At 43.6% G+C, this 15,651-nt stretch overlaps 1 protein-coding gene and 1 long non-coding RNA gene across 2 annotated transcripts in view; one reads left to right on the plus strand and one right to left on the minus strand.

Annotated features, from left to right (window-relative positions):
- LOC140273964 (uncharacterized) overlaps positions 1-15,651 on the minus strand; it is a 145,116-nt gene that overhangs the window by 88,093 nt on the left and 41,372 nt on the right. The window lies entirely within an intron of this gene.
- Positions 1,272-14,981, plus strand: maza (MYC-associated zinc finger protein a (purine-binding transcription factor)). Its single transcript, XM_072369211.1, has 8 exons — positions 1,272-2,361; positions 4,896-5,046; positions 5,794-6,170; positions 8,570-8,826; positions 10,544-10,607; positions 10,933-11,104; positions 11,229-11,602; positions 14,450-14,981. Exons 1-7 carry the CDS (start codon positions 2,329-2,331, stop codon positions 11,546-11,548), a joined length of 1,374 nt encoding a protein of 457 aa, XP_072225312.1. The 5' UTR covers positions 1,272-2,328; the 3' UTR covers positions 11,549-11,602; positions 14,450-14,981.

Consider the following 15,651-nt stretch of genomic DNA (forward strand, 5'->3'; position numbering starts at 1 on the left):
GGTCTGAAGGAAAGCGGGTCGACCCAGGTTCTGCCGGTCTGAAGGAAAGCGGGTCGACCCAGGTTCTGCCGGTCTGAAGGAAAGCGGGTCGACCCAGGTTCTGCTGGTCTGAAGGAAAGCGGGTCGCCCCAGGTTCTGCCGGTCTGAAGGAAAGCGGGTCGCCCCAGGTTCTGCCGGTCTGAAGGAAAGCGGGTCGACCCAGGTTCTGCTGGTCTGAAGGAAAGCGGGTCGCCCCAGGTTCTGCTGGTCTGAAGGAAAGCGGGTCGCCCCAGGTTCTGCTCGGCCCGGGAGGAGCTCTGGTTGGTGAAAAGCTTCCTGACGCAGCTTTGAGGGAAGAGATTCGCCCCGAGATGCTGAAGTTCTGGATGTTTTGGGCCGTCCCGGCTGACCTGGAGGTCTGGGTCAGCACCTGTGGACCAGAACTTTGAGCTGAAAGTCCTCTGAACCTGCAGTTCTCACAGAGTTACAGCTGGTTCCTCAGCCCTGACGTATCCTCGTTTGTCTGAGGAGGAAAACCTCGATAAAACGAAGGATCAGGAACACCGTTTTGCTTTCTTTCAGCTGTTTTGGACCTCAGCTGAAGATACTCTGGCATCTTCAGCTTCTTATTTTTATTAATTACCATCAAACTGTAAATATTAGTCGATTTAACCATCACACGTTTAAACTCATATCGTCACATGATCATGTTACAGCTCAAAATAATTTAGATAAACGGTTTAAACACAAAAGATTTCACATCATTTAGTCACTTTTAAGCTAAATTTGTGTCACATTCGGTAGTTTATATATAATTAATATAATATTGTTTGCTTCAGTTGATAATTTAATGGATTTATTATGATCATAAGTGATATTGTCCCATTTTGGTGTAAATATTTGGCACATTTGTTAAATACTTTAGCATCTCTTTGACCATTTGGTTTTATTTCATGGATTTTTGGGGGTTTTGTGTATCAAACAGATATTTAATTTCTCTTTTTGGCGGTTTTCCATCTCTACTCATCTCTCGACTAATTCAACATGTCTGTGATTTATTTTACATGCATTTTTCAATTCATTTTGTGTCTATTCCGACGTATAAACGTAAAAAACGAGCCACATGTTGACCAGTTAGTTAAAAATATAATTTTAAGTAATAAAATGTTTATTTCCATGTAAGCCGGATACGTGGACGCTTTATATAAAATGGTAAAAAGCTGTTTTCGTGCATCAAATCATGCGGACGAAGGAGAAAACCTAAAATCAAACATTTTTTACATGGAGTCTGGCGGGCGGCTCGGCGCCGGCCTTTCAGGGTTGGACGTCATGTGTATGGAGGTTAGATCCAGCTGTTGCACTTGCGCGAATCGTTACCTTTAAGATGCTCGAGGGATAAAGCCTTGTTTTAGCTAAACCCGACACCATTTTATCGACGAGTTTGGCGAACGCGGTCCGGACCGTTCGGCTGTCTGGGTTTGTGACGGGCAGCGGCGGATATTTTTATAGCGGCTGAGCGGAAGGATTAACGGCCGCGCTGATAGTATAAATGTCGGATTTCATTATTTGTCGGCCTACCGACAAGTGGCGGCGGCGGCGGGGGCGAGTGGGACGGCACGGCACGAGACGGGGTCCGCGAGGAGGGTGCACGCACCAAATACTTTCCCTTTAAAGCAGAGAGGGACAGAGGGGGTGAAGAGGAGATAAAAAAAGAAAAGGAAGAAAGACAGAGAGGGAGGGAGGGAGTTTGAAAAAAAGAGAAAGATGTCATCCTGCCGATCGAAACACCGAGGCGGAGCCACGGACCGCGGCCGACTGGGAGCCCTCTAGTGAGGGGACGAGCTGTACGCAACGCCGAGGCTTGGATCCCGCCGCTGCGGCCTTCACGGAGCTACCGAGCATAAATGACTCCTGAACAGCTGCTGAACATGATTGGCACGGTCCGACTGCTCATCCGAATTAAAATAATCTCTACTTTGCATGCAATTCACTAATTTTTACGACAGTAGACATAAGCAAATTGTATTAAAATGCACCTTGAAAGCAAGCATGATACCAACCATTTTGTCGCATCTACAAAATCATCCCGTCAGAGCCTGTTTGTCGCCAACAGATTTTCACGTAAAGTCATAATTTATAGCAGCGAAACAGCCAAGAAGTGTTAGTTTATTTAATCTGAAAATCGTCCGGTGTCAGCACATTTTTCCACTCAATAACCCGAGCGGGCAGAGGAGCGCCGCAGGCCTCAGACTGTTTTTGTAGCAGCTCTTGGAGCGTTTCTCCCAGGGCTCCGTCGCCCTCCTCCCGCCCCTCTGTGGTCCCAGGCGGGGTCGTTCTCAGCCCCTCAGGATGGATACCTCCTGGAGTAATTTCCTCTTTCAGGTGAGTTGTTAATTGAGGCTGGAGCTGCTTTGTGGTTGAGCTTTTATATGTGTGGGGAGGAGAAGACGGAGGTGGGTGGGGGTGTTTCACATCCCTGGATGGGGTCAGAGAGGATGGGGGAGGTCATTAAGGGGTCAGGGGGGAGTTTTTGGTTTGGTTCTCCCCAGAGAGAGAGAATTAATGACCTGAGGTCCATACACTGTCCTCACAGACTGAAACTGAATTTGGGTTCAAATCAACTTGAACTGAACCCTGACCGATGATGACATCAACAGCGATTGGTCTCATAACCTGTCAGTTTCAGAGCAGATTGAACATTTTCAGTCGGTTACATCATCATTTTCTTGGCAAAACATTGAGATTCGCCTCCTTAAAGACTCCAAAGCTTCTCAGTCGGGCCGCACCAACACGTCTGGTTCAGCCCGACCAAAGTAGACCTGAAAGAGGCTGTTAAAATGTGCAGAAATGTCAGAAACTGGACCAAAACTGAGAAATAAACGTAGAAAATGACTGACTTCCTGTTGGGTTGAAGCTGTGGGTCATATGTGGGTGTATGGAATACAAAGAGTGCCACAAAGAGGAAGAAAATAAAACGTGGAAACAGAAAAATCAGTAGAATAATTTTATCAACTTATCACAATTTTTCGCTTTTAATTGATTGATTGGATGTTTCACAAAAAATAATCACACAAATTGACACTTTAAGCTTCTTTGTTTTGACAAAATAGTCAAAATCTCACAAAATGATTGAAGTTTTCCATAAAAAGCTGAAAATTGATGCATTTTAAATCTAAGTCAACATGCAGCATTATGCAAAGACTGATTAAAATCATGATTTATTGATAAATTTCTTTGTTTGTTCATGTCTGTATTTCTCTTTTAAACATTGTGATTATTATTATTTGTATTAATTCATCTTTTTTCCCTTTTTTCTCGGGTTTTTTGCTCCGATCAGGCAGCAGACGACTCGTCTGCTCCGTTTTTATCAAAGAAAAACTTCATCTTTTGCCTTTTTTTCTGTTTCTGAACACATTTGAGACGATAAATAATCGTCACATTTGCAGAATCTTCACTCAGAATAACGACGACGAGGCGGAAACCAAAACTTTGTGTCGAGGTCAAAGTGACAGAAGTCAGAAAAGTAGAATAATCTCATATTTAGATGCTCAGATTAGCAAAAAGATGCATTATTTCAGCTTTTCAAAGTCATTTAAAAAGGAACTTATTATATTAGAAATGTTTATTAATTAGTTAATTTTATGTACAGGAGAACAGAAACTGCTTTTAAATTAATACAAAAATATTTAAATAAAAAAGTTTATGATTTAAAAACTGCAACTAAAAATAAGTAATAAAACAATTAATATGAGAAATAATAATGAGAATTTTCATAAATGAGATCAAATTAAAGTCACATCAAAAAGACAATTGATCATTTTGAGGATAATTAAATATTAATAAAAAAAGGTGTCAAAGTAAAGAAAATTAAAACATAAAAATGTATTTATTTCACATTCTATTAAATAATTGTTGTACAGATTATTTTTTAATATAATTTTAGTTCCATTTATCATAATATAAACTTATTTATTCAGTCACTCATATTTTTGTATTTATTTTGCAGTATTGAAGTTTCAGTCGTCCACAGCAGGAGGCCTAATATATATTTACATCCTTTATCCTTTAAAAATATAAATCTGTGATTAATTTGAGGTTTTATTGAACAGAAACGAGTCCAAAGAAATGATTTTCAGAGTCTTCACTGACCAACTTCTTTATATTTAGAAAAAAGAAGCAAATGTAGAATCTGCTGCAGCATCACTCAGTAAAAGTTGTTCTGGAGCCAAAGAAAGACAGAAAGTTTATAGAATCTACAGCAACAGCTTCTGGAGCTTCTCCAAGCAGCAGGTTACCTGCTGACAGGTGAGGGTGTCAGGATTGGGTATAAAAGCAGCTTCCACCAAAGGTTCAGCCTCTCCAACAAGGATGGGTCGTGGCTCACCACTTTGGGCCAAACTCCATCAGAGAATCATCAATAAGTTCAGGAAATATTCCTCAGAGTCAGACTGTAAAGAACTTTGGTCTTTCAGCATCTACAGAGCAGAATATTGGGAACAGATTCAGGGAGTCTGGGGAAGTCTCAGTGTGGAAAGGCCAAGGACAGAAAGCCCTGCTGGATGAGCTCGGAGCCCTCAGGCAGCACTGCAGGAGAAACCGTCAGGCCACCATGATCCATACAGCCACATGGGCTCAGGAGGAGCTGGGAGAAGCATTTCCACTCAACACAGTCCACGGCTGCATCCAGAAATGTCCAGAGATCAATAAAGTGGATCAGTGAAGACTCTGAAAATCATTTATTTAGATTTTTATCTGTTAAATAAACCGTTAAACATTTAAAAACTCTAAATTTTGTTGTATTTTAGAAACTTTTCTGAAACTTTTCTGTGAAACGTCCCGTTCTCCTGGGCTCAGGTCCGTGTGGTTTCTCCTTAAACTTCTGGACTGTTAATACAGATGTTGTTGAACCGTTGCAGACGACGCCGACTCAGAACCAACCGGACACGCCTCTGCAGTCCGAGCTGCTGCCAGAGCTGACCGGCCCGGCTCAGAGTCCTCCGGCGGAGCACATCGTGGCGCCGCCGTCCACCGTGGACACCGCCGCTCTGAGCGAGGAGCCGCTGCCCGGTGAGGACTTAGAGCACAATGTAAACACAGGAGGCTGGAGAGATGATCATCCATCCAAATGGTTCTGTTTCCTGTTGTTTTTCCTCATTTTAAAGTGTTTTCAGTGGAAAAATCCTCCAGATTAATGATGCAAAATGTAAAAAATAAGAAGTGTTGCACACAAACACAGACCTTTAATATGAAGCCTGAATCTGATCTGGTGCCACATGATTAGTTAAAGTCCACCTGTGTGCAGTCACATGACCTCCTGAGTCACACCTGTTGTTTTATGTGGATAAAATGACAAAAAAACATGAAAACGATCAGAACTTTAGATTTGTTCATCGTTGTGGACATGAATTAAAAAAGTTTCAAAAGTAAAAAGTACATTTTGGCTCCTCCCCCTCCCTCTGCTGTGCTTCAGCTCCTTAAAGCCCCTCCCTGCTCAGGTTAGTAACCATGGTAACCGTAGAAGTGGCAGCCATTGGCTGCAAAGACGAGCCGTCTCTGCTGTGATTGGTTGATTTCCAACCGTAGGATACATTCCCGGGTTTGAAACCGCCTCCGATGGCGTCTTTAACATGAAATTCACGTGTGTGGCTGTGCATGTGCAGGGCTCCCACTGAGATGTGTTTCTGTGACGGCGGCGTTACATCACCCAACTGTAGGCGGAGCCAAAGGGCAAAAAGAGAAAGGGTTTAACCTCACTGGTGCTGATTCTTTCAGTCGGATCTGAACTGTTGCTGCCATGTCTGCTGTGTCCGCCAGTCAAACCGCTCGCCAAGCCCAGCCGGCCGGCCCACATCTGCGCCACCTGCAACAAGGAGTTCAAGAACAGCTACAACCTGCGGCGGCACCAGTCCGTGCACACGGGCATCAAGATGAAGGACCGAACGGCGCGGGAGAAGGAGGAAGCGGCGAAGGCGGGCCGGGTGGAGAAGCAGACCATCCCCCTGTCTCTCCTCCAGCTCACCCTCCCCCCACAGCCTCCGCCTCCCGCCACAGAGACCCTCCCCCAACCCGGTCAGCACACCAACCCGGAGGGCCAGCTGGTCCCCGTGTCCATCGCCCCTGCAACAGTAACCATGGCTGCGCCGCCTCAACCCATCCAGGCAGCTGTGGTCGTAGTTGGGTCCATGGAGCAGGTGGGTGTGCAGCCTTCTTCTTCTTCTTCTTCTTCTTCTTCTTCTTCTTCTGCTTAAAAGTGTTTGGACCAAGTTTTGGTTCCAGTCTCAGGTTTTATTGGCTCTGCTCTGTGGAAGGCAACTCAGCTTAAAGGTGACACATTCAGCACAGTTCTGAGCTCTGAATGCGTTGTGTGAGGCGCTTTGGTCAAAATACATGTTGGTTTTAGTTTGAACTGGAGTCAAGGAGCTACCCGAGAGGTTCAACCAACAAGGGTTAGTTTCTGTCTGTTTGTAGGGATGGTATGGGGTTGGATCAGGGCCCACTTCCACTTCTGATGGCAGCATTAATGCAGAAAAGTTCCCTGAGATTTTACAGTGTTTGGTCATTATTTGGTATAATTTGGTCATTATTTGGTATATTTGGTCATTATTTGGTATAATTCGGTCATTATTTGGTGTAATTTGGTCATTATTTGGTGTAATTTGGTCATTATTTGGTGTAATTCGGTCATTATTTGGTATATTTTGATCATTATTTGGTGTAATTCGGTCATTATTTGGTGTAATTTGGTCATTATTTGGTGTAATTTGGTCATTATTGGTATTCAGACCTGTTTGCAGGAAGAATGGGACAAAATAACAGCTGGAACTCTGCATCACCTGGTTTCCTCAGAGTCAGAACGTCTTTAAGTGTTGGCAGAAGGAAACAAAGTGTTTGGTCATTATTTGGTATAATTTGGTCATTATTTGGTGTAATTCGGACATTATTTGGTGTAATTTGGTCATTATTTGGTGTAATTCGGTCATTATTTGGTATATTTTGATCATTATTTGGTGTAATTCGGTCATTATTTGGTATATTTGGTCATTATTTGGTATATTTTGATCATTATTTGGTGTAATTTGGTCATTATTTGGTATATTTTGATCATTATTTGGTGTAATTTGGTCATTATTGGTATTCAGACCTGTTTAAGGAAGAATGGGACAAAATAACAGCTGGAACTCTGCATCTCCTGGTTTCCTCAGAGTCAGAACGGCTTTAAGTGTTGGCAGAAGGAAACAAAGTGTTTGGTCATTATTTGGTATAATTTGGTCATTATTTGGTGTAATTCGGTCATTATTTGGTGTAATTTGGTCATTATTTGGTGTAATTTGGTCATTATTGGTATTCAGACCTGTTTGCAGGAAGAATGGGACAAAATAACAGCTGGAACTCTGCATCACCTGGTTTCCTCAGAGTCAGAACGGCTTTAAGTGTTGGCAGAAGGAAACAAAGTGTTTGGTCATTATTTGGTATAATTTGGTCATTATTTGGTGTAATTCGGACATTATTTGGTGTAATTTGGTCATTATTTGGTGTAATTCGGTCATTATTTGGTATATTTTGATCATTATTTGGTGTAATTCGGTCATTATTTGGTATATTTGGTCATTATTTGGTATATTTTGATCATTATTTGGTGTAATTTGGTCATTATTTGGTATATTTTGATCATTATTTGGTGTAATTTGGTCATTATTGGTATTCAGACCTGTTTGCAGGAAGAATGGGACAAAATAACAGCTGGAACTCTGCATCACCTGGTTTCCTCAGAGTCAGAACGTCTTTAAGTGTTGGCAGAAGGAAACAAAGTGTTTGGTCATTATTTGGTATAATTTGGTCATTATTTGGTGTAATTCGGACATTATTTGGTGTAATTTGGTCATTATTTGGTGTAATTCGGTCATTATTTGGTATATTTTGATCATTATTTGGTGTAATTCGGTCATTATTTGGTATATTTGGTCATTATTTGGTATATTTTGATCATTATTTGGTGTAATTTGGTCATTATTTGGTATATTTTGATCATTATTTGGTGTAATTTGGTCATTATTGGTATTCAGACCTGTTTAAGGAAGAATGGGACAAAATAACAGCTGGAACTCTGCATCTCCTGGTTTCCTCAGAGTCAGAACGGCTTTAAGTGTTGGCAGAAGGAAACAAAGTGTTTGGTCATTATTTGGTATATTTTGATCATTATTTGGTGTAATTCGGACATTATTTGGTGTAATTTGGTCATTATTGGTATTCAGACCTGTTTAAGGAAGAATGGGACAAAATAACAGCTGGAACTCTGCCTCACCTGGTTTCCTCAGAGTCAGAACGGCTTTAAGTGTTGGCAGAAGGAAACAAAGTGGGAAAAGATTTACTGTCCTGACTTTTTTATTCTTATACTTCCACCTCTGTGATGGTATGGGGTTGTATCAGGGCCCACTTCCAGAGGCCTGGCTGAGGAAGAAGAGGTACGGGTGCTGGACCGTCCCCAGCAGAGAATGTTGGAGAACTATTATGTGAAATATCTTGTGTTCACATTGTCTGTAATAGAATAAAATTCCCAGATTTTCTCAGCTTCTCTTCTTCTGTCCACCAGAATCCCAACCCCAACCCCATTCCCAGCTCCAACCAGGTGAGGAAGAACCACGCCTGCGAGGCCTGCGGGAAAGCCTTCAGAGACGTGTATCACCTCAACCGCCACCGGCTGTCCCACTCGGACGAGAAGCCGTACTCCTGCCCCATCTGCCAGCAGCGCTTCAAGAGGAAAGACCGGATGAGTTACCACGTGCGCTCGCACCAAGGCGGCGTGGAGAAGCCCTACGTCTGTCCGCACTGCGCCAAGGCCTTCTCCAGGTAACGCCTCCTCCTCCGCCGCCGAGCCAAAGGCCTGAAACAGAGACAGTCTGAGGGGTTTTCTTCTCTGAATGCTCTGACACCGACCACCTCTGATCACTCTGGGTTCTTCTTCTTCATCTTTTAGCTCTGGGGTCCATCTTTATGTTTACAGGCCTATCTGACCTCTGCTGACCTGGTCAGCTCTGAATCTAAATGAAAGTTAAACTGAGGTGATTAGTTTTGGGAACTTTAGCCCCTGTCGTTTGGCTCCTGGGAAATCTGGGAATAATCGTCCACTGCTCTTTTAAAGTGGACAAACACATCAGTGCAGCCGCTAAAACTAGTTTTTATCAGTGAGCCTTATTTCCAAGATGAAAGCTTCTCTTCCCCAGTGGAGCTGAAGATAAACTCAGTGTCCCCTCACCTGGTTCTTGGACTGCTGTAATTCTTTGGATTTGGATCAGATCGTAAATCATATCTCAGTCTTCTGAGCTCACTTTTAAGGTTGAAATAGCCTGAGTTACTCAGAGGTCCACCAACCAGATGCTGTGAGATCCACCAACCAGATGCTCAGAGATCCACCAACCAGATGCTCTGAGATCCACCAACCAGATGCTCTGAGGTCCACCAACCAGATGCTCTGAGATCCACCAACCAGATGCTGTGAGGTCCACCAACCAGATGCTCAGAGGTCCACCAACCAGATGCTCAGAGATCCACCAACCAGATGCTGTGAGGTCCACCAACCAGATGGTCAGAGGTCCACCAACCAGATGCTCTGAGATCCACCAACCAGATGCTCTGAGGTCCACCAACCAGATGGTCTGAGGTCCACCAACCAGACGCTCTGAGGTCCACCAACCAGATGCTCTGAGGTCCACCAACCAGATGCTCTGAGGTCCACCAACCAGATGCTCTGAGGTCCACCAACCAGATGCTCTGAGATCCACCAACCAGATGCTCTGAGGTCCACCAACCAGATGCTCAGAGGTCCACCAACCAGATGCTCAGAGGTCCACCAACCAGATGCTCTGAGGTCCACCAACCAGATGCTCTGAGGTCCACCAACCAGATGCTCTGAGGTCCACCAACCAGATGCTCTGAGGTCCACCAACCAGATGCTCTGAGGTCCACCAACCAGATGCTCTGAGGTCCACCAACCAGATGCTCTGAGGTCCACCAACCAGATGCTCAGAGGTCCACCAACCAGATGCTGTGAGATCCACCAACCAGATGCTCTGAGGTCCACCAACCAGATGCTCTGAGGTCCACCAACCAGATGCTCTGAGGTCCACCAACCAGATGCTCTGAGGTCCACCAACCAGATGCTCTGAGGTCCACCAACCAGATGCTCAGAGGTCCACCAACCAGATGCTCAGAGGTCCACCAACCAGATGCTGTGAGATCCACCAACCAGATGCTCTGAGGTCCACCAACCAGATGGTCTGAGGTCCACCAACCAGATGCTCTGAGGTCCACCAACCAGATGCTCAGAGGTCCACCAACCAGATGGTCAGAGGTCCACCAACCAGATGCTCTGAGATCCACCAACCAGATGCTGTGAGAAGTGATGGTGGAACAGTTTACCTCCATATCTCTTCTCCTTGGCATTTGGCTCCAGTCTGACTTCCTTTCAGAGGATTTTATTTGGTTTCTTGTCTCTTACTTCATCTGTTCTGCTCTGTGAATAAACTCTTTGGTTTGGAGTGACTTCTGTTCTGCTTTGTGTCCTCAGGCCGGACCACCTCAACAGTCACGTCCGGCAGGTGCACTCCACAGAGAGACCCTTCAAGTGCACGGTACGGTGTGATCTGGGATCAGTTTTACCTCCTGATGAGGATCAGACGGCTTTTATTCTGTTTTAATACGTAAATCCTGCAGAAGTTACTTTGTTTTTCACATGAGTGCATATATTAATGATTTATTAGTCATTTATGAGTCATTATTTAATATTTATGAATCATTTAGTCATTTATGAATCACTAATTAATCATTAAATGCTGGTGGAGGAGGTTTGTTTTCACTAGATTTAGGATATTTTGTCTGTAAATGTTTCAGAGATCTGAAATCCGTGACTTTATTTCCATTAAACTTCATTAAAAATGCGCCACCTTTCCTCCTCAGACGTGCACGTCGGCCTTCGCCACGCGGGACCGCCTCCGTGCGCACCTGATCCGCCACGAGGAGAAGGTGCCGTGTCACATCTGCGGGAAGCTGCTGTCGGCTGCTTACATCACCGACCACATGAGGGTCCACAACCAGTCGCAGCATCACTCCTGTCACCTCTGCAACCGCAGTAAGACGCCGCCGCCGCCGCATCACGTCACGTGTGCTGCCGGGATCAATCCGCCGCCGGAAATAGTCCCAGAATGCACCATTTCCTCCAGCGTCGTCGCCCCTAACGGCTTCATGTGTTGCAGGCTTCACCACCCTCACCTACCTGCGTGTCCACGCCCAGAAGCACCACGGCCAGGAGTGGAAGGAGAGCGGCGGGGCGCGGGGGGGCTTCGGCGGCACGGGAGCCGGCGGCGTGCTGCTCTGCCAGCTGTGCGGGGTGCAGTGCAAGACGGCCACGCAGCTCCAGGGTCACATGGGCACCCACGCCCAGCAGGGCGACCCCAACCCGACGAGCGCCGGGCCCGTGGGAACCACCAGCGTGGCCATCACCGTGTCCAGCCCGAGCGCCGTGGGGCTGCTGGTCACCGACTGCTCCAGTATCGCCCCCCAGCCCCACAGCTAGCACGCCGACGGAGGGCGGGTGGAGGAGAGGACTGAGACACAGCAGCCAGTAGAGGTGCGTTCCTCCATCAGCTCAGACGCTTTCTTCTTCTCTTTTCAGTAAATGAATGCTGCTTTTTAACTGAATTATACTGAATTTAATTCAGAGAAAAACACCAAACCTGAGCGATGAAGTCGCTGAAACACACTCCACTTTACGGGCTTCTTCTTCTTGGGTTTTACTGCGTTTACAGTAGTTTTTCTCTTTAATTTGACTCAGACGCTTTCTTCTTCTCTTTTCAGTAAATGAATGCTGCTTTTTAACTGAATTATATTGAATTTAATTCAGAGAAAAACACCAAACCTGAGCGATGAAGTCGCTGGAACACGCTCCACTTTGCTGGCTTCTTCTTCTTGGGTTTTACTGCGTTTACAGTAGTTTTTCTCTTTAATTTGACTCAGACGCTTTCTTCTTCTCTTTTCAGTAAATGAATGCTGCTTTTTAACTGAATTATACTGAATTTAATTCAGAGAAAAACACCAAACCTGAGCGATGAAGTCGCTGAAACACCCTCCACTTTGCTGGCTTCTTCTTCTTGGGTTTTACTGCGTTTACAGTAGTTTTTCTCTTTAATTTGACTCAGACGCTTTCTTCTTCTCTTTTCCGTAAATGAATGCTGCTTTTTAACTGAATTATACTGAATTTAATTCAGAGAAAAACACCAAACCTGAGCGATGAAGTCGCTGGAACACGCTCCACTTTACGGGCTTCTTCTTCTTGGGTTTTACTGCGTTTACAGTAGTTTTTCTCTTTAATTTGCCTCAGACGCTTTCTTCTTCTCTTTTCAGTAAATAAATGCTGCTTTTCAACTGAATTATATTGAATTTAATTCAGAGAAAAACACCAAACCTGAGCGATGAAGTCGCTGGAACACGCTCCACTTTGCTGGCTTCTTCTTCTTGGGTTTTATTGCGTTTACAGTAGTTTTTCTCTTTAATTCGACTCAGACGCTTTCTTCTTCTCTTTTCAGTAAATGAATGCTGCTTTTTAACTGAATTATACTGAATTTAATTCAGAGAAAAACACCAAACCTGAGCGATGAAGTCGCTGAAACACCCTCCACTTTGCTGGCTTCTTCTTCTTGGGTTTTACTGCGTTTACAGTAGTTTTTCTCTTTAATTTGCCGCAGACGCTTTCTTCTTCTCTTTTCAGTAAATAAATGCTGCTTTTCAACTGAATTATATTGAATTTAATTCAGAGAAAAACACCAAACCTGAGCGATGAAGTCGCTGGAACACGCTCCACTTTGCTGGCTTCTTCTTCTTGGGTTTTATTGCGTTTACAGTAGTTTTTCTCTTTAATTTGCCTCAGACGCTTTCTTCTTCTCTTTTCAGTAAATAAATGCTGCTTTTCAACTGAATTATATTGAATTTAATTCAGAGAAAAACACCAAACCTGAGCGATGAAGTCGCTGGAACACGCTCCACTTTGCTGGCTTCTTCTTCTTGGGTTTTATTGCGTTTACAGTAGTTTTTCTCTTTAATTTGACTCAGACGCTTTCTTCTTCTCTTTTCAGTAAATGAATGCTGCTTTTTAACTGAATTATATTGAATTTAATTCAGAGAAAAACACCAAACCTGAGCGATGAAGTCGCTGGAACACGCTCCACTTTGCTGGCTTCTTCTTCTTGGGTTTTATTGCGTTTACAGTAGTTTTTCTCTTTAATTTGCCTCAGACGCTTTCTTCTTCTCTTTTCAGTAAATAAATGCTGCTTTTCAACTGAATTATATTGAATTTAATTCAGAGAAAAACACCAAACCTGAGCGATGAAGTCGCTGGAACACGCTCCACTTTGCTGGCTTCTTCTTCTTGGGTTTTATTGCGTTTACAGTAGTTTTTCTCTTTAATTTGACTCAGACGCTTTCTTCTTCTCTTTTCAGTAAATGAATGCTGCTTTTTAACTGAATTATATTGAATTTAATTCAGAGAAAAACACCAAACCTGAGCGATGAAGTCGCTGGAACACGCTCCACTTTGCTGGCTTCTTCTTCTTGGGTTTTATTGCGTTTACAGTAGTTTTTCTCTTTAATTTGACTCAGACGCTTTCTTCTTCTCTTTTCAGTAAATGAATGCTGCTTTTTAACTGAATTATATTGAATTTAATTCAGAGAAAAACACCAAACCTGAGCGATGAAGTCGCTGGAACACGCTCCACTTTACTGGCTTCTTCTTCTTGGGTTTTACTGCGTTTACAGTAGTTTTTCTCTTTAATTTGACTCAGACGCTTTCTTCTTCTCTTTTCAGTAAATAAATGCTGCTTTTCAACTGAATTATATTGAATTTAATTCAGAGAAAAACACCAAACCTGAGCGATGAAGTCGCTGGAACACGCTCCACTTTACTGGCTTCTTCTTCTTGGGTTTTACTGCGTTTACAGTAGTTTTTCTCTTTAATTTGACTCAGACGCTTTCTTCTTCTCTTTTCAGTAAATGAATGCTGCTTTTTAACTGAATTATATTGAATTTAATTCGGAGAAAAACACCAAACCTGAGCGATGAAGTCGCTGGAACACGCTCCACTTTACTGGCTTCTTCTTCTTGGGTTTTACTGCGTTTACAGTAGTTTTTCTCTTTAATTTGACTCAGACGCTGTTAAAGGGAACAAAAAGCTAAAAGAAGCTTTTTTACTCATTAAATCTCACACGTCCTGCCGCTGCTGTGATGGTAAATCCAACATTTCACACCAGTTTTGGGTGTAAACGCGTCACAGATGGATCCAGAACGTCAGCAGGAAGCTGGTTCAGACGTCGGGTTGAGTTAAAGCGGCGAGCGTCTGAGAGAGTAACGCTCAGCGGTGGCGGCGGCGTGTTAAACAGGAACAAACGGCGCCGCGTGCTTTCATCAGCCTGTTTCTGTGTTTCAGATAGTTTCACCACATGTGGACCCGGATCCGGACCTTCCCGCTGCCTCCAGCGCCCTCAGAGAAGAGCCTCAAAGAGCGGACTCTGTTTCCTGCTGGAGGAGGAGGATAAATGTGTATTTTTGTTGCCGCCGCCGCTTTGCATTTAGCTCCCATCATGTCCTGCGCCGCCTCTCATGGTTTTGTAAAGCTGTTTTTAAACTGTTTCTACTCCATGTTATCAGTGTTTGTTCCTGACCAGGTACTGATTGATCCTCCTGATCTCTGACGGGCAGAACCCTGCTGTACAGACCCTCTTTTCTAAAGCTGATGAACTGATCGTTGTCTGTGAATATTCCCTCCGAACACTGAATGTGCGTAACTTCTCTGCTTCGTTTGACCTTCGTTCTGACTCTGGATGCTGATTTGTAACTCTTTGAATTGCCATGTACTTTGTAGCTCCCTTGGTGACACCTTTCTGTGGCTGTGCATATTGATTGTACTTGATGCATAGTGCAAAGCGCCTCGTTACTCTATTAAAAAGCAGTAAAATGCATGCGTGGACTGAAGTGTGTCTGAGTGATTGTTGCCTCTGAGGAAGGAAAACTTGTCACACACAGAGACACAAACAACTCTTCCTGGTTGTGTTTCCTCTGGTTACATCTACTTGTTGCTAATTAGCATCTTTCATGGTCATTTTCTATCTTTTTTAAGCCATATTGGCTGTTTGTGGCCATTTTCTGTCATAATGTTGTTTTCTCCTTCAGTCGGTCATCAGTTTGTCTCTTATGAAGGATTTAGCATCTTTTAGAAGTCATTTTCTGTCTTTTTTAAGCCATATTGGCTATTTGTGGCCATTTTCTGTCATAATATTGTTTTCTCTTTCAGTCGGGTCATCAGTTTGTCTCTTATGAAGGATTTAGCATCTTTCATGGTCATTTTCTGTCTTTTTTAAGCCATATTGGCTGTTTGTGGCCATTTTCTGTCATAATGTTGTTTTCTCCTTCAGTCGGGTCATCAGTTTGTGTCTCTTATGAAGGATTTAGCATCTTTCATGGTCATTTTCTATCTTTTTTAAGCCATATTGGCTGTTTGTGGCCATTTTCTGTCATAATGTTGTTTTCTCTTTCAGTCGGGTCATCAGTTTGTGTCTCTTATGAAGGATTTAGCATCTTTCATGGTCATTTTCTTTCTTCTTTTGCTGGTTTTGCATCTCTTTGGTAACT

The sequence above is a fragment of the Leuresthes tenuis genome, unplaced genomic scaffold (assembly GCF_036924035.1).
Source record: "Leuresthes tenuis unplaced genomic scaffold, fLeuTen1.0.hap1 SCAF_17, whole genome shotgun sequence".
Lineage (NCBI taxonomy): Eukaryota > Metazoa > Chordata > Actinopteri > Atheriniformes > Atherinopsidae > Leuresthes > Leuresthes tenuis.

Bases quoted from the DNA above. Each gene is read 5' to 3' on its own strand.
- maza (XM_072369211.1), top strand. From the start codon at position 2,329: ATGGATACCTCCTGGAGTAATTTCCTCTTTCAG. The intron at 5,047-5,793 runs GTGAGGACTTAG...TGTGTCCGCCAG, and splicing joins GAGCGAGGAGCCGCTGCCCG to TCAAACCGCTCGCCAAGCCC. The intron at 11,105-11,228 runs GTAAGACGCCGC...CATGTGTTGCAG, and splicing joins CTGTCACCTCTGCAACCGCA to GCTTCACCACCCTCACCTAC.